Source organism: Phycodurus eques, chromosome 20, assembly GCF_024500275.1.
Source record: "Phycodurus eques isolate BA_2022a chromosome 20, UOR_Pequ_1.1, whole genome shotgun sequence".
Lineage (NCBI taxonomy): Eukaryota > Metazoa > Chordata > Actinopteri > Syngnathiformes > Syngnathidae > Phycodurus > Phycodurus eques.
This window is the reverse complement of record NC_084544.1, coordinates 8,135,167-8,159,312: the sequence shown is the minus strand read 5'-3', so window position 1 is coordinate 8,159,312 and position 24,146 is coordinate 8,135,167. Positions and strand designations below refer to the sequence as shown.

Below are 24,146 nucleotides of genomic sequence, written 5' to 3'. Positions count from 1 at the left end.
AGCCATCCGTCCGTCTGTCCATTCGTTTTCGCCGCCTCCAGACATGTCACTTTGATGGCAGGGTGTAAACGAGACACTCTGAAGTCCACAGAAGACAATTTATTTTCAAAGGAGACGCACAAATAACTGGCTGGGCGACAGCAGTATGCTGGCACAAGCTGTATTAAAACCTTCTGCCGTTAAAAAGAGAACAATGTTCAGTTTTCGTCAGAGAGGTATTCATTCAACTGTATTCTTATTTTTGTATAAAAAGAAGTCAACCACTAAAAAGATGCAACTCACGTATCTATTTTTTTCCATTCTTGATTGTCATATAAGTGTAACAACAAGTTCACAACCTAAAAACGGCAATTCAATAAAACACGCTACCTTACAGTTGTATCTAGTGGAAATTTTACTAATTCTAGATTTGGTTGAAGTCATTTGGTGACTAATGAGTTTAGAGGATAATGCTAGTGAATAACGAGCAGTTGACAAGGAAATTAATTACAAACATTTAATTCATGTTTTAATAAAAAATAAATAAATAAATTGTCAGCTGGGGCTTACCAATTCGGCTTGTAATGCTTGCAGCAAAAAATAGCAGTCGACAAGTGCTTTTTCACATTTGTCGTAGAAAAAAAGTAATGAAAAATAAAATAGTTCGTCATCATCTAGGAAGTTAGCGGCTTATGTTAATGGTTAACATTAACAGTCGACCTTTACTGAGCTATAATGAGTTACATTTGGGTTCTCACACATTTTTCCCACAGTTTTTAGGCTCATTTTCCCTAAAATTCTGGGTATGAAACAGTGTAGTTGTACACCACTACAAACTACAGAGAATGTTAGTTTTCTGTTGTGTAGGTGTACCTAATGAAGTGGCCAGTGACTGTACTGTATGAATAAAGTTAAATGTACATGATGTCATCGCCTTCTTCACACTGCCTTAACGTTGCATCCTATTGGCTTTTAGGTGACATCATTAGCTACAGGTGCCATCCTGGATTCTCATTGGTCGGCAGTGACATTCTCACCTGCCGCCTGGGAGAGCGGCTACAGATGGACGCACCGCCTCCAACATGCCAAGGTCTCTGTGTGGAATTTGAAATACCACGCCTATGAGAACATTGAAATAAAAAATACTACATTTTTGTTTTTTTGTCTACAGTCCAATGCCCCGCCCATGACGTGCGATATGACTCGTCGGGTGTCATCCTGAGTCCGGGTTGGCCTGAGAGCTATCCTAACCTGCAGATGTGCTCGTGGAGCATCAGCGTGGAGAAGGGCTACAATGTCACCATCACTTTTGAAAGCTTCCACACGGAGAGAGAGTTTGACGTGTTGGAAATTTTTGATGGTAAAATAAAGTTCAATAAACTTAAAATATCATGTAAATAAACTAATCTAAACATGGCTGCATTGACATCCTATGGACTTAAGTCTTCGGACATGATATAGCCCTGCACTTTGTGGAGATTTGTGGATTCAGAGTTAGGTTAGGGTAGGTTTCAGGGTTAAGGTTAGGGGGTTATATTTGGTGCTTTGGGTAAAGGTCCGTCTCCTGGGTTCGCATTAGTGTTTTGTTTAATTTCTCTGCAGGGCGGTAATGGGCTTGTTTTTCAACATTATGGCATTCCATCAACATCTAATCATCCAAAAATGTCTTAGAAATATGATGAATTGTTATTCACTCTTATACTATCTCATACTATTTTTTTATACCAAATATTTCCAACATTTAGAGAAATTTATTTGAACTCCCACCTACTTTAATTTGATGAACATGTATATTAGTGCTTGCCACTTTGTACCCCCAATGGGACATCTCTGCATATAAAGAAGTTTATCAAGCCTCTCCCCCTCTTCCACACCCCAGGTCCGTCGGTTAACGACCCAACGTTGGCCACGCTGAGTGGAGACCTACCGACGCCCTTCAACATCACCACCTCTGGGCACCAGTTCCTGGTGCGCTGGTCGTCGGACCACGGCACCAACAAGAGGGGCTTCAGAATTTGCTATGTTGGTGAGTACCAAAGTATGTATCCCGACTTTATCTTACTACTAATTAGCTTTATCGTATTGCATGGCAAATAAGCTAAGAGGCAGACAGAAGGATGAATAGTTCCCAAACTGAGGATCAGGGCCCAAAATGGTTCCCAAGAGAAATGTTATTGTCAGATATGTTCGGAAATTCAACGCATAAACCAACAATCTGACAATTAAAAATAACTTGAGCACATAAACCTCACTTCTGACTGCCTCTCAAGCAGTTGAATACATTGTGTAACGGTCGCTCTCCGTCCAAATGAAGCCTGCTGAGCACAGATGGTCCCTGTTTTTGGACAGTTGGATGAGAACTTTTTGTCTGCTGAGGACCCTTGCCCGTGTAATTCGGTTTTATTCAAGGAAGTTTTTTGACAGTGAAGGAGAAAATGATAATTGTAGGACCTGCTTTGTTCCTCCGACCTTTGAATTCCTGCTATGGTACGTGATGAATGACAGTCAGAGCAGATGTCGATGACGTTCTCGCTCGGTAACTCTTGTACAACAGAGAATAATTAGTTTGAACTCAATTATTTGCATAAAATGTCAGATTTTCATGTGCAAATATAAGGTACATCATGTATATAAAAATGCAGCCTTTTTTTTCCTCTGTTAGCTTCTAAATTTTCTGGTTAAGGGTTAGAGGTTGGGATTAGGATACAGTTTAGGTTAGGGGTGGCAGTTAGGGTTTCGTTTGAAGTTTTTTTTTTATGGTTAAAGTTCCTGTAAAGTCAAAGTAAATGTCTTATAAATTTGACACACCACTTAGAAAAGTCTTGTTAACAACCATTGCAAATTTGAATAATAAAAAAATGGCCAAGTACAGTAAATAAACTGAATGCGCTGACACCCCGCCCCGCTCAACTGTCAATCAAATTCAACTACTAAGACCTGGAAAAATGGATGCTACGTCGTCTAGTATGTTTTTTATGCCTACACATAACTACATGTGTGAGCCGTAAAAATATATCCGCTTAAAAACTCCGGTGGCTGGTATGTAATCCACCGGGCTGTCGCGGGGCTTTTCCATCCTGCGAGAACGAGGCGACAAAAGGTGAAAAGCAGTTTAACGCTACTATCTCCCCAATTGAGTACAATATTTGCACGTTTTCAGCAATTAACTTCAAACATGTCAGAATCAGAATCATCTTTATTTGCCAAGTATGTCCAAAAAACACACAAGGCATTTGTCTCCGGTAGTTGGAACCGCTCTAGTGCAACAACAGACAGTCAATTGACAGAGAACACTTTTGAGACATAAAGAAATTGACAAAAAAAAAAAACAGTCACTGAGCAGTAAAGGGTTGCTGGTTATCTGGTAATCCCGGTACATTTATTTTTTTTATTTTTTTTGACAATTGTGCAAAAAGATGTCCTCTAGCACTTAGAGCAGTTCGAATGACTAATATTGCAATAGTCTGGTGCAATGCCCATTGTGCAAAGGGCACCGAGACTTCAAGGAGTGTATGCGGTTTAAAGTGACAAGTAGTGCGATAATCTGGGAAAATGTTGGTTGTGCAAATGTTGCAGATACTCCTCAATCAGTGTGCAAATGGATCAGATGCTACTCTGGCATGACTGGCCAGTATTGGTCAACAACAGATATGCAAATAGTGCAGTGTGGCGAGTGTGTATAATGTATTCACAAACAAGTCTCTGAATTCAACTGTTCATGGTCTTTCAGGTTGAGGTTAGTGACTGGGTTTCAATTGGGGTTAATCTTGGGTATTGGGTAGGGTTCTAGGTTAGGGTTAATGTTAGGGGTTCATGATTTAGGGTTAGGGTTACTGTGAAGGTTTTTTGTTAGTGAGTGAACTTCCTTCTAAATAAAAGTAAGCTGCCCTCCAGGAAGCTTCAGGCTATGCAACCCGTAGAGAAACTTGAAGTCAAGCATTTTAATTGTTTTCCCCACTATGATCTTGAGCTGTTTATGAAGTTAGTGGCCCCTTAGGAGGCTTCAGAGCCGAGATGATGCAAATAAGATCTTGTTTAGGTTGGAAATCACACAGTCACTGAGGTGAAATATGTTTTAATTGCAAAAAAACAACAACTAATTGTTTAGCTCCATAACCCCTGATAAAGAACATGAAAATAAAAAGGGACTTGTTTAAACTACAATAAGATCAAACAGGGCCAGCAAAGATCTGATAGTCCAACTGAAAGTCTTACGCATCATTTAGCAGTTAGCATATTAGCGTCATTGCAATGTCATAATGTTAATGATAATAAGCTTCCAGGTTTTTAGCAGTAACATTAACATTTAAGTAACATTCTTGCCTTTTTTTAAACCGCCTTCTTGTCAGTCATTCTCATCACGTGACTTCAACTCAAAATGTCGCTTTTCGGAATTGTTCTGTGTAGCACTGTACTGCTCCACGCCGGACTCGCCGCTGCACGGCTCCATCTCATCGCAGACCGGCGGCCACGTCAACAGCGTGGTGCGCTGGGCGTGCGACCGCGGCTATCGCCTGGTCGGCAATGCCACCGCCACCTGCCGCCGTACGCCACTCGGCCACCACGCCTGGGACTCGCCAGTGCCCGCGTGCCAAGGTGTGTGTATGTGTGTGTGCACGTGCGTCTGTGTGTGTGCGGGTGTGTGTGTGTGAGTGAGAGAACATGCTGCATCTCTTCCATTAGACCTCGGTGCTGCCTGGCATGTACATGGTACTACACTGCAGGCGCACAACTCTAAATTCAGACTTGGGTGAGTACTGTAAAAACACATAAAAAAATTATTGCTTAGAAATCTGCGATATAGCGGGGGGCACTAATGATGAATTACGATATAGCAGGGAAACACCATATTAGCATTTTAAATACCTTTGGAAGAACAATACACAAATAATTAACAAATGTCACAACGTAAATTAATTTAAAAAGAAGTAATAAATGAATAAAAAAGGAATTAGTATATGATAAAATGAAACACAATGAACACAATGAAGTGGAATGAAATTAAAAAATGTAATATTAATCAAATATAGTACAATAACTTCCTTATGCTTTCCATTATATTGTCATTTTAAATTATTTTGGAAGAACAATACACAAAGAATTAGAATTGTGTAAAATAAAGGAATTGAAAAGCCAAATAAAAACCAAAATAAAAAAGTCTGCAAGAGGGTGCTGGATGTACAGACAGTGAGGCTGGCGTGTCACACGCGCTGCGTGTGCCTGTGGTTGTGTGCATGCAAACGATTGACATCTGTCGGTCACGCCTTTTATCGTATCTGATACGCTGTTCCTGGTGCGCCACGGTAAGTTGTAAATCAATTAGAGCATTAGATCGGGCCACAGAGGGATGATTTTTCAAACGATCATAATATTCTACTGTCAGGTCATACAGACAGTTTTAACGTTCTATATATGACAAAAAGTATTTTATTTTATTTTATTTTATTTTTGAAAACGGTAAACTATAACTTTAAGTCAGACTATGAATTATTAAGTAATAATTTATGATAAAAACGGGTAATACTTCATAATAACGTAATGATAATAACAACTTAATAATTAAAGGTAAATTTTAAAAAATGCAACTATTTATTAATATGTAGTACCTAAATAGATACACATGGAATAAAAACTAAAATAATTCAAAACATTTTATAAGTGATAAACACACAAGAAAATTAAACCAAAATCAAATTTAGGCCTATACTCAAATTTAAAAAAACAAAATAGAATCAGTATGGTAAGGCATTCACACTTAAATAAAAAAAAAAAAATGTTTTTTAGCCAACTAAGAAACTTCAATTTCAATTCTGATGTGATTAAAATGTACATAAATAGCACATCTCACTGTACGTCATCTGAGAACAGAATGCAAACTCTCATTGTAGTCGTCCTGTACCATCTGTTTTCATCCCAACCAAAGAACACATCAAACCAGCATCCTTGAAAGATGTAAACGGGGCATTAAGTCCACATCTGAACCACTGTCTGTTTGTGTGTGTGCGTGTCTTTCTGTCCTCCCCAAGCTGTGTCGTGCGGAGCCCCCAAGGCGCCGACAAACGGTGGCGTTTTAACAGCTGACTACTCGGTGGGAACTCGAGTCTCGTACTTCTGCAACGACGGTTACAGGCTCTCCAGCAAAGAGCTGACGTCCGCCATCTGCCAGCCCGACGGGACATGGAGCAACCACAACAAAATACCACGGTGCTCAGGTTGGTGCATCAAAAACCCTATCGGCACAACCGCCGTTCGTTCCGATACGTTTATCCATTGGTCTCTCTGGTGTAGTGGTGGTGTGCCCCAGCATCGGCTCCTTCTCACTGGATCACGGCCGTTGGAGGATCGTGAACGGCTCGCACTATGAGTACAGGACCCGCATCGTGTTCACCTGCGACCCGGGCTACCACCGCTTAGGACCCGCTCACATCAAGTGCCTCCCCAATGGCGTGTGGAGCTGGAATAACGAGAGACCGCACTGTCAGAGTGAGTCGTCGTGTTTTAGGCTTTGGATTATGGTTACAGTTGGGGTTGGGTTTAGTGTTAGGCTGTCATTTAGGTTTGGGGGTGAGGTTAGTAGTTAGGGGTTTTAGTTAAGCGTTAGGGTTGATGTGAAATTTAAATAAAGAAAAGGAGGCTTGGGATCCTTGGAAGTCAGACTTTTCTTCAAGAAAATATTTATTTAAAAAGAAAAAATTATATATTTTCATAAAAATACATATTTCAAATATGGATCCATCTAATAATTTTCGTTGAGCCCAGTCGGGTCCACTGTTTAAACACCTGTTACTCTCCAGGCCCATGCTTTATGGTTTGTGGCAAGTCTTACATCTAATTGTTTGGTTTTAAGTCTTCCATTTATTTACACCTATTTGTGCATAGGGGTCATAAATGTGAGGGTAATGGATAAAAGCTATCTCCGAGTGTTGAAATGCTTATTTTTTGTCTGCATCTCTGTCTAAAACTAGTGAAGTTATGGTGAGGGTTTCTTTTAGAGTTCGGGTTGAGGGTAGTGGTTAGTAAGTTAAAATACAGGTAAGCTGCACCCCAGTAGGGTCCAGGGTAAACTAATGTACCCTGCAGAAATACTGGCTTACATCTGACTGTGTCTTTCCGATTTTTTTCCTGCAGCGATTGCTTATACTGTATTTGCGCATTGTCTTTGTCAGTCATCTCCTGCGGCGAGCTGCCGTCCCCACCTAGCGGCAAGAAGATCGGCACGCAGACGACCTTCGGGGCGACAGCCATCTTCGCCTGCGACGCCGGCTTCATGCTGGTGGGCTCAGCCGTGAGGGAGTGCCTGTCATCTGGGCTGTGGAGCGGAACCGAGTCGCGCTGTTTAGGTACGTAGATGTAAACGCTAATTAGTACATCACAACTACAGGAAGCTCTCCCTTTCTTTTGAGAGCAAGTTGTATGTTTCTCGGCTGTCTAATGAGGACGGGTATTAAAGGGAACCGAGATGACCCCCCCCCCCATTCATCTGCTTCACAGCTGCTTCATTCTCGCCTTGACCTCACAAGAAAACCTTTCTTTCTGCCGTACGACAACAAAAGAAACAACTATGCTAGGCACTGACAGATGTTATGGCACCGAAGAGCTGTTTGGTGTCTCATAAACAGCATTTGGATTCAATACGTGTTTTTATTTTCCATTATGAAAAAGGCTTAGCTAAAGATAAATAAAAAGAATTGAATTTACCTCGAAGGAAAGCGCTCCCTTGTCCTTGGTGGTTTTCGCTTGTACCGCCTACTCGAAGAGACAAGGTGTGTGTGGGGGGGGGGGGGGGTGACTTGAAAGTGTTTTACGTGATTCGACTCTGGATGTAATGTTTATTTGCAGATTAGAGACCGTGTTCAGGCCAAGTTCACATTTGCCTGACTTTCTGAAAATATTCCACAAACTTTACTGCTCTCGAGTGTTGCAAGGTGCAATGTTTCCCAATTGTTTTTTTTTTTTTTTTTTTTTTTTTTTAATAAATAAAAGCTTCAACACCCCCTTTGATATCCCACCAGAGTTCTTGCACCATTCCCAACCCCCTGGTGTTGAATCACAATCAAAACACATTGCAAATAATTATTTATTATATCAAACTGCTATTACAGTTTTTTTAAATTCCATACAACCACTGGAGGTGTCTGTGCATCACAGTTTAGAAATACTAATTATTCATAACTCTATGCGTAAAGAAGGAGCTAGGCCTTTAATAGTCAATACAGTTAGTGTCAGATTTTTTTCGAACCGCGCACCTCCTTATAGATGTCCCGACAGAATTGATGCTAATAATCTGTCATGTGTTTTGATCATGATTAATCATGATAATACTCATGTTTAATCTCTCTTTCCTGTTTAATCGTGATCAAAACACATGACAAATTATTAGTTATTATACCAAACTACTATTACGCTTTCAATCTCACTCACCCCCTGGAAGGGTGTGTGCACCAAAGTTTAGGCTGGATAAAAGGAAATGCTAACACCCCCGAACCACACTATAGTAGCAGCTATAGGGATGTAATATTATACAGTTCATCATTGTGGCTCTGTCGTGTTGCAATGTGCCATTGTTACCTTTTTATTTTGTAAAGATGCATATTATAAATCATCATCAAAACACTTGATACATTATTAGTTATTATACAGTACCGCCATTTTACGTTTAATTTTATACACCCCCTGGAGCGGTCCATGTGCCACAGTTTGGGAATTCCCAAACAAGGTAATGGGAAATGGTGACTAGTCGTAACTGCATGAGTGTAGAAGCAGCTGGGGCTCTCTCTTCTTTATGGCTCTCGAGTGTTGAAGGATGTGTGCATCATAAAATGTGTGGGAAGGCAATGCAGAGCAATTTTTTGATGGCATGCTTCATAGTTAGGACTCTAGTGGGTAGCATGTTAACACCTAGATCAGCCTTTCTTAGACTTGCGCACCCCATTTGACATCCAGACAAAGTTTGCAGGTTTGCACCCCCCCTCCCCAAATACTCTCATGTTTAATCATGATCAAAACACATGTGAAATTATTAGTTATTATACAGAGCAAATGGCAAGTGAAGTTGGCGCCAATCATTCAAATCAACACATCACAATCATCAAATTTGACTGCAAGAATTCCTTTGTAAACAATGTATTTCATCATCTTTCATTTGCTGCCACACGTGTCACTGAAGCAAATGTGATCGCAGGAGTTGAAAAGGACAACAATCAATCTAATTAGCCAAGCCCGTCTTCAAAAGAACATGTGCGCCTCCTTTTTTTTCGCCTTTTGGAAGCAACACAAAGGACTGCGGAGCATCTGTGGTAATGCTTGCGGGCCAATTGACCAGCTGAGTCTTTTTAAACTGATAAATAATTGCGATTTTTGACGGAGTCCCTACTAGTTTGCAAAAGTAGAAGGCTTGTTTTGTACTCTTTGACATTAGATTTGTGCTGCGTGTTGATGGCTTGCAGAGAGGCTACAGCTTCTAAATCAGGGGTAGCCAACCAACCATTCAGTTTTAGTCCATTCATCAATTTTCTTTTGCGCTTGTTGTCATTAGGGTCATGGGTGAGCTGGAGCCTATCACACCTGACTTTAGGCTAGATGTGGGGTACACCCTAGACTGGTCACAGCCTAATTGCAGGGTACGTATAGACAGAAAAAAAATTCATATTCACTCTGGAAAATGGATTACTTAATAGACTAATAATAGTCTTAAATGAATCTAACATGCATGATTTTGAAATGTGAGAGGAAGTCAGAGTACCCGCAGACAACCCACGCAAGCACAGACAGAACATGCAGAGATTCAAGCACAGAACCTCAGAACTGTGAAGCAGATGTGCTAACCTCTAGTTCACGATACGGCCCTGCCATTGATGTCACATCTGTAAAAATGGGATGCAATCTTTCATTTTATGAAGTGAACATTTGTGGTTGAAATGTTTTGGGACTTTTTCTAACAGTTCCTCTCCAATCTGAATTGAGGAATGCATTGTACGATGGGCCAGGTAGCGGTGGCTCTGGCTCTAAAAAAAAAAAAAAAAAAGCATTGTCTGCCTCGCACCCTCTCCCTCCTCTACGTTTTTGTCTGCTTGATTCCCAGCCCTTTCGCCATTTATTTCAGAGGTCAAGTTGCAACCATATGCATTAACTACTAATACTAAGAAATAAGTCTCAAGTTGAGATTTTAATATTTCTACAGAGGTAGCCGCTCTAATTTCCACAGGTAGGGCATTCCATAGTACTCGAGTCAAAAATAGAGATTGATCTAGAACGTGTTGACTTCTTTTTAGTTCTCTAAGTCGCCAAAAGACCAGCATGTTGCAAGCATAAGGCTCGGGATGGAACATAAGGCACCACATAGTCAGCAAGATAGGAACGTGCTAAGCCATGTAGTATTTTATAAAGTAACAAAACTTAAAGTCACATTTCAAGTGGTCTGGGAGCCAGTGTAAGTTGGCCAATCAAAATGTGCAAAACCAAAACCAAACAGGCACTATAAACAATGTCCCGCTTCGGTGAGGTGTGTCTGGAAGGCAGGGGCAAAATAAATTCTCTATTATATATAAATGCTCTATTATTATGCCTTCGTGCAAAAGCTAATGATTTGTTGGCTCGCTTCCACAAAAACATAGGTGGCCCTTAAGGAACAACGGACATGGGGTCTGCAAAGCACTCCATTATAAAAACAATGAAGATTTCTTCTGAATAAGATCAAGCGTTTTATTCACATGGTCCGTAGAGTACTGTTTTATGTACCGATAGGTATGACTCGCCCCAGGTACTCGCAACCAATGCTATGCTACACTATGGCACGCTACGCTACGCTACAGTCCGTGGGTTTGCCATCCCTGTTCTAAAGTCATAGCAGCCTGGAATCCCTGTTCCCTAATGTCACGGCAAATAAGCCTTGAATTTAGTTGTGTGTGTGTGTTTGTGTGTGGGTGTGTTTGTGTTGCAGCTGGTCACTGCGGCATCCCCGAGGGCATCGTCAACGGCCAAGTGATTGGGGAGAACTTTGGTTACCGCGACACAGTGGTGTACCAGTGCCTGCCCGGCTTCCGGCTCATAGGCTCATCGGTTCGGATTTGTCTCCAGGACAACCAGTGGTCGGGGCAGCTTCCCATCTGCATACGTAAGGAAAAAAGAAACAATTGATGAACCTCATCAAGCTCCTCGGAGGCTCTGTCTCCATGACAACCTTTTGAGCCGAATGGGCGCCGAGCTCTTAAGACGACACACGGCTATGCAAACATTGAACCCACAGCAGAGGCTTTATAAACATCCATCCATCCATTTTCTGTACCGCTTTATCCTCACAAGGGTCGCGGGCGTGCTGGAGCCTATCCCAGCTAACTTCGGGCGAGAGGCGGGGTACACCCTGGACTGGTCGCCAGCCAATCGCAGGGCACATATAAACAAACAACCATTTGCGCACACATGTAAGAGCAATTTAGAGTCCTCAATCAACCTATCATGCATGTTTTTGGAATGTGGGAGGGAACCGGAGTGCCTGGAGAAAACCCACGCACGCACGCACGGGGAGAACATGCAAACTCCTTACAAACTCGAACTCTGGTCGTCAGAACTGTGAGCCAGATGTGCTAACCAGTCGGCCCACCGTGCCGGCGCTTTATAAACACGTTATGTTCAATCTGTTTCATAAGAAACATCCTCATGGGGTGCTTGAACACTCACTAAGGTACACCATATAGTACATACCATTGTCATACAATGTACCATGATTTCTTGTGTATAATGTGCACCCATGTATAATACGCACCCCGAAGGTTGACCTCAAAATTCTGGAAATCCCTTCTACCTATGTATAATGCATTTTTACAATGCATGATTTTGCTTCTCCCCATATTATCAAAACATGAAGTATTGTCTGTATTTTGTTAGTTTTTTCAAATAATTATTCTGAAGTTAAGCACTTTATTGGAACATGTAATACTTTCTTTTTATTTACTTGCTCTGATTTTGAAATTCACATCCCTACTTTTATTTAGTAAATGAAAAAACACACAGTTGTGCTCATATGTTTGCTTACCCATGCAGACTTTGTAAGATGGGTACAATACTTCAAAGAAAACATGAAGGGCTAAGCGAAACGCACTTAATATTATTTTAATGTGAGTCAAATTAAACTGTCAAGCATTTAAGAAAAGCATTATCATTAAACAAACCATAACCATAAAGAAATTAAGGATGCATGTTGTTCGGTCATCAGTCGTATTTAGAAAAAGATATTTCACAATTTCTGCCAGGGTATGTAAACCTACGAGCACAACTGCACATATATGCAGTCATACGTTCCCCTGCCATATTGGAATGAAAGTGTAGGCTACACCTTTTTCATAACCTCTAGGTGGCGGTGGCATATTGGAATGAAAGTGGACAGGTTTTTTATAACCTTTAGATAGCGGCATACATTTAAAAAATGTGAAAGTTTTTTTTTCCATTTCCGCCTATACCTATGTATAATGCGCACTATTGACTTTGAACCAATTTTGAGGGGGAAAAATGCGCATTATACACAAGAAATTACGGTACTTGACTTGAGGGAACAACTTGCCATGCACCCTTTAGTCTGTTTTCATTTTTCAGTTCAGAACACAGCAAATGGACTCTGGTCCAAATCAACGCGTCGGTATTCTCGGTACAGTTCCAAACAAACACTTTTTTTGCATAGTGTATAGAAGTATTTATTGTGCCTCACACTCAGTTGAGAGTTATTAAGAATAAATAGCGAACAGTACTTTTTCTTTTATAATAACAGCCTGTGCACATGCATTTAAAGTTTTGGCAAAATAATCATCATAATACAGGAACCTCACCTCCTTCCTTGGCCTTGGGACCACTCATCATTTTCCACAATTCGGAAGACATGCTTCGACCGAAAAAAATGACCCAAAAGTAAACAAATATGATTTTGAAATGTTAAATGAATTTGTCCTTAAGTGTAACAGTTTTATTGAGCTTGTTTATGTGGGAAATCTCTGGGCCAAAAATAATTTTTGCAGACAAATTATGTCGTATTAATGGAGATAGTGGCACACGCAACACACGTGTGCGTGTCTGATGATGTCAAATGAAATTTGTACGCACAAACTTCTGATTCTCCCTGATTAAATTGAAAGAAAAAACATCCCAGTATCTCCCGTCCTCTCTCGTCAGCATTCTTCGCTCGTTTCCTTCCCCTTCCCACCATCCCCCTCCGCTTCCTTTTGCCGACTGTCTCCTCGTGCGAACGTCAAAAATAGCCTGGTCAGCACTCAAACTTTTTAAGCAGCCCCATTGAATCAAGCCAAGGGATGAATAATTACCACGCCAAACAGCAGGACACTCAAAACCAGCACCAGGGGGGTGGCAAGGGACGATATATCCTGAAATGACATCCGTAAATTGCCTGTGGGGCCCTCCGCCACTCTGTACTGATGAAGGAGATGAATGTCTATGAATCAGGGCCATGTGAGCCTTTTTTCTTTCTCTTTTTTATGTACTTCCAGACATCAGCTTCTCACGCCGTATAATTAGTTTTTCTCGCCGAGAAATCAATCAATGTAATCGAAGGCGAAAATGGAGTAATGCTTAATGAAAAACCCAAACATTTATGGCACGCTTCTGAATCATCAACATGTCTTCATAACAACTACACTTGCTGCTAGTCGCTTGCTTTATTTGGACATCCTGAAGTAAGATATACCTACTGTACTTTGGTCCTTCGGCGGTTGAAGGATCTGTTCTGGCACAAAATGGAAAATGGATTTTGAAACAATAATAAAAATGTCTTAAGAGGCAGCTTAGGTTTAGCAGAACATAAACATGGAGACATATAGCTTTTTGGAATGACCATGTCATTACAGTAACGGTTTAAAAATATTGTCTTTGATATGGTGGAAAGTGGAGTTTTAAAACAAAAATAAAAATGTCTAACATGCAGGCTCATAGTATTGTGACTCCCCGAAACATTCACTGGACAGTGGCATGAGATTATGAAGAAGCCACGTCAGTCTATTGGGACGCAAAAAGATCAGTTTTCAGACTGTGCAGGGAAATCATTTTCAACGAAGTGAGAAGCCACACTATACTGCTACCGGAATGCTACTGCAATGCTAATTGTCGTCGCCACATGACATAAGACATTATTTTCACACTGCGCAGGGAACCTATTTACGACATATGGTAAGACTCCACACAGACTGTTTAGGTACCTTGGTAGGTGCTGCTGTTGGTTGGCAACAGAGTTCATATGGTCTCAGCTGTTTGTTTGTAAAAGTGTCGATCATTATAATCTTACAGCAACTTATTATTTGAGGAATTACATTATTTGAGGAGATGTTGTCTTATGTTTTGCCCCGCCCACACACCCCTTTAGCCATCAGCTGCGGCCATCCGGGCAGCCCCATCTATGGCCGCACGGTGGGGAACGGCTTCAACCTTAATGACGTAGTAAGCTTCGTGTGCAACCGGGGCTACGAGATGGAGGGGCCGGCTCGTGCCCACTGCCAGGCCAACCGCCAGTGGAGCCATCCGCCCCCGACATGTAAAGGTGGGGAGAAAAGTTGAGTGTATTCACCCCTAACTGTACTTATGACCAACATTTTGGATAAACCATTGTATGTCACCGTAACCAGCATCTTCATTTTACCCTAACCCTTTTGATTTACCCATCAACAACTCTATTTGCCTTTCTCATTTTTTTTAAGGCTTGTAGGAGACTTGGAGGAGAAGTGAGCCTCTCTGGTTAATGCCAAATAACACATGCGTTCGTCTGTGTGTGTCTGTTTGTGTTTGTAGTGGTCAACTGCTCGGACCCAGGCATCCCGGCCAACTCCATCCGACAGAGCAAAATTGAGCACGGCAATTTCACCTTCGGCACGGTGGTGTTCTACGACTGCAACCCAGGCTACTATCTGTTTGGCTCACCCGTGCTGAGCTGTCAGCCCACCGGACAGTGGGACAAGCCGCTGCCCGAATGTATAGGTAAGGAATGACGCACTTGCAGTATACGCCATTATTCAATCAAAGTTATGGAACTGGAAAGAGCATTACCCTCAAATGTTCCGCTTTGTAGGTTTTACTGTGATAAATGTCAATGTATGTATTGCACTTTAGCAAAAATGTAAGCAAAAATGTAAGCATTTAAAAGATGCACTTCAAGGATTTCAAGCCCCAGGAAGAGTGTATGCAGGTGATAGCAAATATACTAACACCTGCTCCTTTAGTTTTTACTCAACGCCAAAAGTTAACACAACCCATGTGAATTTATTGCCTTTACGCTCTGTTTCTGGGAGGAAAATGACAAAGGGGTGACACTTGCCATCATTGAAATGTTATCCTCAGTGTCCTGCAGCCATATTTTTTATTTAGACTCCATCAATCAGCTTCTTTACAGCCTCTCTCTCTCTCTCTCTCTCTCTCTCTCTCTCTCTCTCTCTCTCTCTCTCTCTCTCTCTCTCTCTCTCCAGTTGTTGACTGTGGCCACCCTGGCTCTCCCCCAAACGGCATGCTGAGCGGAGATAAGTTTACGTTCGGTTCGACAGTTCGATACTCCTGTCTGGGTGGGAGGCAGCTAAAGGGGGAGTCGTCCAGGATGTGTCAGCTCAACGGGATTTGGAGCGCCCCCATGCCCTTCTGCTCAGGTAATTAATGAAATATAGTACACACAGCCTATACTGTACATCAGCCCAATAGATGGAAAGGAGTTGGATGTATGGCTGGACGAAGGTCCGCTACCAACATATAATGAGAAACGCCTTGGACATGCTAACTGAAATTAGCATTGATGTCACAGTAGTTACAAACCTTCGAACAACTACTTTTTTAACACACATGGATCAGCAACACGTTGTGTACAAACAGAGCATACAACACACAGGTTTATATTTTCTCCGCATGTTGCAGCACAAGATACTGTACTACTACACTGAAGGTAGGCAATTTTAAATTCAGACTGGCCTGTTATGCTATAAAAGCCCATAAAAAATGTCACTTAAAAATCTCCAATGTAGCTAGTAGGGGTGCAAAAGTTGAACCACGATATGGCGGGGACTCTCTGTGATATATACATTACACAGCATGTATCAGGCCTGAGTATGCAGTCCTCAAACAAGAAAAAAGTAATACAAAAAGCATTTATTATGAATTATCCCTGCACGAGGATGAAGACATTGAGGATCTCGCAAAAACATGACAATATTATTGTCATAAAATTCGGACTTTTTTCTCCTAATGTAGCCGTGGGTTTGTATTGACTTTTTTCATGTAATAAAATCACTTTTTTACTTTTTTTTTTTTTTTTTTTACTTTTTTCTTAATATTATGGCTTGAATTGTCTCAAAAATATTGACAGCATTAACACTTAGTTATTTTGCAATTGTCTTTTTAGTTTCATATTTTTCTTGTTGTGTTAAACATAAATAAAAACACAATACAATGATTTTCAAATCATGTTCAACCTATATTTAATTGAATACACTACAAAGAAAAGATATTTCATGTTCAAACTGATAAACTTTTTTCGTTGCAGCCATAAAATTCGAAGTTAATGATTAATGAAAAACACAATAAAGTTTAAAAAACAATAAAGTTTATCAGTTTGAACATTAAATATCTTGTCTTTGTGGTGTATGCAATAAAATATAGGTTGAACGTGATTTGCAAATCATTGTATTCTGTTTTTATTTATGTTTAACACAACGTCCCAACTTCATTGGAATTGGAGTTGTACTTAATGTACTTGCATAATGGATGACTGTGAATGGCCCTGGCAGAGTCGCGTACGTGTCGCTCGTAAAGCAAACAAAAATGCACTCAAGGAGAAAAAAAAGTCCATGTTGGAATGCAAATCATATCTTTGGCCCAAAAAATGAAGAATGTAGTTTGGCCTCTGAAGTTCCTTGACTGAGTGTTTCTGTTTTCATTTAATGGAATTAATGGACAATTTTTCATTGGCTGGTCTGCATGCGGACTGATGTCAGTGACAAATGATAAACAACAACGTGAATGGAAAGTTTGTGCTTTTCATGGGACTTTTTTTATTAAACCAGTGTACTAATGGGATAATGTGATGATTTGTACATCACAATATACTATAGCGATCCTCTGATGAGAGAGCAAAGTCCTATTACTAGCACAAAAAGGACAGGGAAAAAAGATGCAGTTTCATCTTGTATGTGATGCATAAAATGCAATGCATTTTACTTGAAAAAAAAAAGATGTAATATTTTGGGAATAATGTTATAGTTTTACATGGAAAAAGTCATTCAAAATTGTGATTTTGCTCACAAAGAATGAGAATAATGTTATAAAATTACAAGAATAAAGCTGAAGTATTATGGAGAAAAATTTCACTATTTTACAATAGTACAATTATATTATTTTCGTTCCAATTAATGTAATGTTTAACCTTTGTTGAGATGGCTTAGATTGCTCAAAACCCATATTGGTAAAGGTCAATACATTACTGCCAAGTAATGTCGTAAATGTACAGTAGTACTAAAGTAACATTTATCATTTAATTGGTGTGTTGTGTGTGTGTCTGTGTGATACATTTATGTGTGCGTCTAAAAGCATGCACACACATTTGTCTGGCAGAATTTGCTGAGCGTGCAGGTTTCCAAGGACAAGCAAAGATCACACACAAACACACACTTCAGCCGCCACTTAAGTTCACATGCACACACACTTTTGACATTCATACTTCAATGTGCTGCTTTTGTTTGAGGGGCCATCAGGAACATAATTTAGGATTACCTCTCATACACACTACTGAAACATTCACACAAACAAGATAAAAAAAAATTTACGCTCTCTTACAATGCTGAAACATACTAGTGAAATGCTCTCATAGGCCCTAGTGGAACACTCTCATACACTCTACCAAAACTGCACACCTAAAAAATGTTTTGCTCATGTACACTATTGAAACACTCTCACACACTCAACTGAAATGCTCTCATACACACTTCTGAAATGTTTTGCTCACATTCACTAGTGTTTCATTTGGCTATGAGACGTCTCAACTCTAAACTTAATCTCTAAACTCTAATCTTAACTCTAAAACATCCTCGTGTAAGAGGATGTTTTAGAGTTAAAACAGAACATTAATTTTTTTTTCAGTTTATTATATGACTATTTCAGTTTGTGAGAGCATTTCAGTCATGCATATGAGTGAAAAAGATATCAGTTGTGCCAGTGAGAGTGTTTCAGTAGTGTATATGAGAGGTTATCCTGAAATATTTCCCTCAAGGCCCCTCATACCTCTACTGCCTGTCTGACATTTCAAATCCATTGTGTTTTTTTATGGACCATTTTAAGTGCAGCGTTTGTTTTTTTTCCCCCCCTGACACCCAGGTGACACGACCGGCTCCTGCGGCGATCCCGGCATCCCGTCCCACGGATCGAGGGAGCAGACAGATTTCCGCATCCGCTCCAAGGTGTTCTTCGGCTGCACGGAAGGCTACGAACTGATCGGCTCGGCCGAAAGGATGTGCTTCCCCAACGGGACGTGGTCCGGAATGCAGCCATTCTGTAAACGTAAGAGGAGGAAAATGTTGGGAGTAAAATAAAAAAAATCATCAGAAAATAAATATTCAAACTACAGATACCTGAAAAACTATTTGTTCTTCATTACTTCGTTACTACGACTGGGAATGTCTCTTAAATGTTCATTAATTTGTTTTCCAGCCGTCCAGTGTGGTAATCCCGGTACTCCAAGCAACGGCAGAGTGTTTCGTCTGGACGGGACCACCTTCTCCCACTCTGTTACCTACTCCTGCATGGACGGCTACCTGCTCTCCGGCGCCACCACCAGGCTGTGTCAGGCCAATGGGACCTGGTCAGGAATACAGCCCAACTGTACCAGTAAGACATCTGATACTTATGTTGCATATTTTCTATAATAGTATGCAGTGCTCCCCTGCGTATTTGCCATTTGCTACTCAAAAATTCACCTATTTATGTTTAGTTTTTTTTTTTTTTTTTTTTTAACCTATCCACCGTCATCAGCTGAACAATTCACCTATTTGCTGTTTTTATGCTCAGACCATAGCCTTGTCTAATATTAAAATATTGGCTTTGCGCTAGATTGTGGCATCTTGGTGCCAAGGAACTATGTTGAAGTGAGGGGAGGAGCTTTATTTACACAGGCTATAGCGCTGTTTAATAGAAAATTTGTGATTTGCCACATTTTGTGGACTCTATGGGCAATTATAAACCTCAATTTTTTTAAATGACTGATTTATTTATGGTGGCACGGTAGACGACTGGTTAGCACATCTGCCTTACAGTTCTGAGGACTGGGGTTTGAATCCCGGCCCCGCCTGTGTGGAGTTTGCGTGTTCTCCCCGTGCCTGCGTGGAATTTCTCCCACATCCCAAAAATATGCGTGGTAGGTTGATTGAAGACTCTAAATTGCCCATAGGTGCGAATGGTTGTTTGTTTATTTGTGCCCTGTGATTGGCTAGCGACCAGTTCAGGGTCTCTGGCCTGAAGATAGCTGGGATAGACTCCAGCAGCCCGCGACTCCAGTGAGGATAAGCGACTCCAGTGAGGATAAGCGGCAAAGAAAATGGATGGATGGATGATTAACTATATAACAAATAAAAAAGAACACCTAAAAATAGCTCAACTATAAATGAAACAATGTGAATATTAAAAATAACAATAATTGGTAATAAATAAATTTACAAACAAAATAAAAGACAACAAAAGCTAAACAAAAGACAAAAATGTTATAGCAAGAAATTAAACAAACAAAAAATGTAAAATATAAAAGAAATGTAGAAAATCCATGAACAGAAATGACATAACATATGACCAAAAATATATACTTATGAACAAATGCAAACTATATTTACACTAGAAAAAATATATATGAAATGTAAAAATGATGAATACAAATGAAAAAAAAATAGATAAGGCAAATATTAACCACAAACAAACAACAATAAATTTACAAAGTTAAACTAAAACTAGATTAACTATATATAAAACTACATATATGCTCCAAAAACAAGTAAAAAATCTATAAATTATATAAAGTAAAAATAAAGAGGAAAACAATTATGTCATACTTTTGTTGTTAATCAATTTAATAAAAAAGAAGGGGGGAAACACACAGCCAAAAGAGTCATAAATACGTCGAAAATGTCTAATATAACAATAGTGGATGCTCAATTAGTAAATTAACTTTCCTGAAGTTCATTTTTTTGTTCCTCGCTCATCATTTAAACTTAAAGCTGCTTGGAGGTAAAAGAACAAGCTTTGTGTTACTTACAGGAAATATTTACTATTAAATCTTTAGCTTTGCAGTCCTGCCAAGCTGCTGATTTGTGATCATTAGGCTTCCCCCGACTCCCAACCATCCTTTAAATTATTCTCGTCTCTGAGTAACTCCTCGGCTTTTCCGTGCTGGTGCCACCGACGTTAAAGAATGACGCAGGTGGCCTTAATCGGCCTTCACCTAATTAGCTTAATGAAATCTAGGAGAGGGAGCGTCGGAAAGTGTAAAATGCCACATCCGCAACCAGGAAGAAAACATTTTCATAAGCTCATGGGTGAGAAAACACTCTGTGTCATGCCAAGACGAATAGATGTCAGTGGCATGAAACATTTACATTATTGTCAAGTTACTGAAAAAGGTACACCAGTGGATCTCGATGCAACTTACTATGCTTTCCACATGGGCATAAAAGTGTAAAGAAGAAAAAAAAATACATTTGAGAAACTAAATCAAAGAGTTTATCAAGTCAAAGTTATGAGGGATTCGTGTTTTATGATAAATCATCAAACTTTACCTCCCACACCCTACGGTGAAAGCCACCAACTGTCACATTTTAGCATTGGCCATCTGTTGGTAAATCTGCTTCAAATACGGTGTCCATTGGGTGAATTCCCCGGAGGAGTCCAGGTACGACTTCTGCAAATGGTCAAAAATACCAGAAAAACGACACCTTCAAGCCAAATTGTCCGACAACTTGTGCATTTCGGAACATGGATTCCTTAGGCTCACCTCACATCGAGCGATGCGGCCGAAAGCGACTAGGGTGGAACATGCCCAAAAATCTACAGTAGGCAACTCTTCGTCGCACACCAAGTGATTGAGCACTGCACATTGGCCGACAGGCTGCAATTTAAAAACTGCAACACTGTATCAAATTCTGAGTCTCTACATATAATATACTACTACACTGTATTATTTTTATTTAATTGAACCACAAAAAAAATGGCAAAATTGTCAAAGAAGAAGCAGATGGCTACAAGGAGGAAACACTACACAATTTTGACATTCTCAATTTAGAGTGTACTCACTTTTGTTGTCACCAGTTTAGACATTAATGGTTGTGTGTTGAGTAATTTTAGGGGACAAATATTTCCACTGTTGTACTAGTGGTACACTGATTATTTTGTCATCCCATGAAAAAATATAATCAAATATGTACTGCATGTTAATGTGATGGGTATACTCACTTATTTTAGATACTTTACGTGATCGTATTACAAGTTTTTGAGTTTTTTACATAAATTTAGGACTTTATAAAAACTCAAATGGCCTTTGATAGGATGAAAGGTCCCCCACACCGGACTTATAGGAAGAAGATGACAGGACATCTATTTATAGTCATGTCTGCATCCAGTGGCAACTTTAAAGGAATTTTAAATACCTATTAGGCTATGAAGGACAAGGCTTTATAGGTACAGTCAAGGGATAATGTGATTCCAAAGAGAGTCCCAAGACAACCTCGGCCGCTCCTAGTATCATCTGACTCGAAGCCACTAAAGGAAATTAGATCCACGCTAATACTGGTGGAGTTAACGGACAGGGCCCTAACTCTAACTCTACTCCTAAACCTAACCCTCATCTTCTCTATTTTGCAATTTCCTAGTGATAAACTGCGGGGATCCTGGAGTTCCGGCAAATGGCCTTCGCTATGGAGAAGACTTTACCATCGGCCAGAACGTAACGTTCCTGTGCCAACCCGGATACAGGATGGAGGAGGACGGCTCGCCTATCAGGACGTGCACTCAGAATGGGACATGGAGTGGGAATATGCCCATATGCACAGGTAATGGCCAGCACGATATCACGATATTTTGCCAACAATATACAGTAATGTAAATGGTATTACGATAGTGTTTACGAGGTAATCAATATATTGGAAGAAAACCATTGATGATAAATCATGATATGTATGTAACTGAAAAGAACTCAATATATGACTGCGTTGTTTTGCTAACAATAGCAATTGTATCACAATACGACAATTGCATGATCATCGATACATTGTAAGAAAATCATTGATGCTACATCATGATTGCTGTCTAACTGAATAGAACTCACCATACACGTATCACGATGCAGTCATTGCGTGGTAAGCTGTGCTTTAACCAAAAACATCACCTACATAAGTTGCAATCTCTTTGTAACGGAAAAAACTCACACTAGGATAACATCGCATTATTTCACCAATGGTATCACGATACGGCAATTACACATGAATAGGTATATTTTTCACATGAAATTGTCAAAATTGTTAAGGACTTCCACATTATGGATGTCTCCAGTTTGCCTATCCATACTTTAACATAATAGAAAACTGGACATCACAATATCAATAATTTGTCCCATCACTTGCTTGTCTAATATATGTAACTTAATACTGATGCTGATATTGCATTAATTCGCCAACAATAACAGTGGTATCACGATAAAACAATTACACGATCATCGGTTTACTGGAAGTCAACTTTCAACGATACAACACAATATCTATGGAACTGAAGCAAATTCATGATAAATCACATTATTTAGTGGATTCGGGGATTCCATATTAAATTAAAGAAAGCATGCGATACAGCATAATATCTATGTAACAGAAGAAAACTCACAATATGATAATATTGCATTATTTTGCTAACAATATACTGTAAATATGTCACAAGACAGCAATTGCATGATAATTTATATATTGAAATCTACTCTACATTGCAATCTCTATGTAACTGAAGAAAAGTCACCTTATGCTATTATTGCATAATTTTGCCAAATATAACGGTATCACTATACAGATAATCACAACAATCGACTATACATTGTGAACTCGATGCAACGGAAGAAAACCCAAGATGCAATAATATCGTATTATTTTGCCAGAAAGAAAGCTCACTATACAATATCACTGCATTATTTTGCATTTGATCAAATAGTATTACAATATGCTGATTGCAAAGTAATAGATATGAAGGAAGAAAAACAGACAATACATCATGATTGGCATGTAACTGAAGAAAACCCACAATACGATTTTAGCACATTAGTTTGCTCGTGATACCATCAATATCATTGGCAGCGATTGCGCAATAATTGATATACTATAAAAACACATTGGTGATACATCATGATAGCTGTGTACTGTAAACTGAAAAAAAACATGGGAAACAATAATGCATTATGTTGCCAACGAAATCAATGGTGTCACCGTATCATAATGCCATTGACATGACAATACATTCAAGTTCTTTCTACCTTTCTCAACGGCCCCTCTCCCTTACTAGCCGTGACGTGCCCGACACCCCCCGCCGTCAGCAACGGGGTCCTGCAGGGCAGCGACTTCGAGTGGGGCAGCAGCGTGAGCTACAGCTGCTCACCGGGCTACGAACTATCCTTCCCGGCTGTGCTCACCTGCGTGGCCAACGGTAGCTGGAGCGGGATGCTGCCGCAGTGCTTACGTGAGCTCGTGACCCATAATACATTTCATCAGCCATGCAGAATCAACATAGTAATTTTTTTGGTATGTTTTTTTGTTTTTATGCACAGCCAAGTTTTGTGGTGACCCCGGCACACCGGCAGGTGGTTCCCGAGAGGGCCGGAGTTTCATCTACCAATCGGAAGTGACCTTTTCCTGCGCCCCGCCGCTCCTTCTGGTCGGCACGACGACCAGGCTATGCCAAAGTGACGGAAGCTGGAGCGGTACCCAGCCACGCTGTATAGGTAACGATTATGGTTTGTTTGTTTTTTCATTGGATGCGGCGAAAAAATGTTTAACGCAAAACTTTGTGGGTCGATATAAGGAAATTATTCTACTCTGTAATGTGGGTGCTCTCGCTTTATGGAATTTTAACTAGTTTGTTGTAATCTATAGCTGTTGAATAATCATTACCATCATCGTAAGCCTGTTTAA

The 24,146-nt window shown here is 40.1% G+C and overlaps 1 protein-coding gene across 1 annotated transcript in view; it reads left to right on the top strand.

Moving 5' to 3' along the window:
* csmd3b (CUB and Sushi multiple domains 3b) overlaps positions 1–24,146 on the top strand; it is a 315,636-nt gene that overhangs the window by 272,870 nt on the left and 18,620 nt on the right. The window contains exons 48-63 of the mRNA XM_061664276.1: positions 956–1,069; positions 1,151–1,339; positions 1,859–2,005; positions 4,387–4,575; positions 6,006–6,191; positions 6,268–6,462; positions 7,146–7,319; positions 10,919–11,092; positions 14,339–14,512; positions 14,761–14,946; positions 15,432–15,605; positions 18,319–18,501; positions 18,652–18,828; positions 21,852–22,031; positions 23,521–23,694; positions 23,783–23,956. Coding sequence (XP_061520260.1) covers positions 956–1,069; positions 1,151–1,339; positions 1,859–2,005; positions 4,387–4,575; positions 6,006–6,191; positions 6,268–6,462; positions 7,146–7,319; positions 10,919–11,092; positions 14,339–14,512; positions 14,761–14,946; positions 15,432–15,605; positions 18,319–18,501; positions 18,652–18,828; positions 21,852–22,031; positions 23,521–23,694; positions 23,783–23,956 — 2,790 coding nt within the window. The remainder of the gene's footprint in view (positions 1–955; positions 1,070–1,150; positions 1,340–1,858; positions 2,006–4,386; positions 4,576–6,005; positions 6,192–6,267; positions 6,463–7,145; positions 7,320–10,918; positions 11,093–14,338; positions 14,513–14,760; positions 14,947–15,431; positions 15,606–18,318; positions 18,502–18,651; positions 18,829–21,851; positions 22,032–23,520; positions 23,695–23,782; positions 23,957–24,146) is intronic.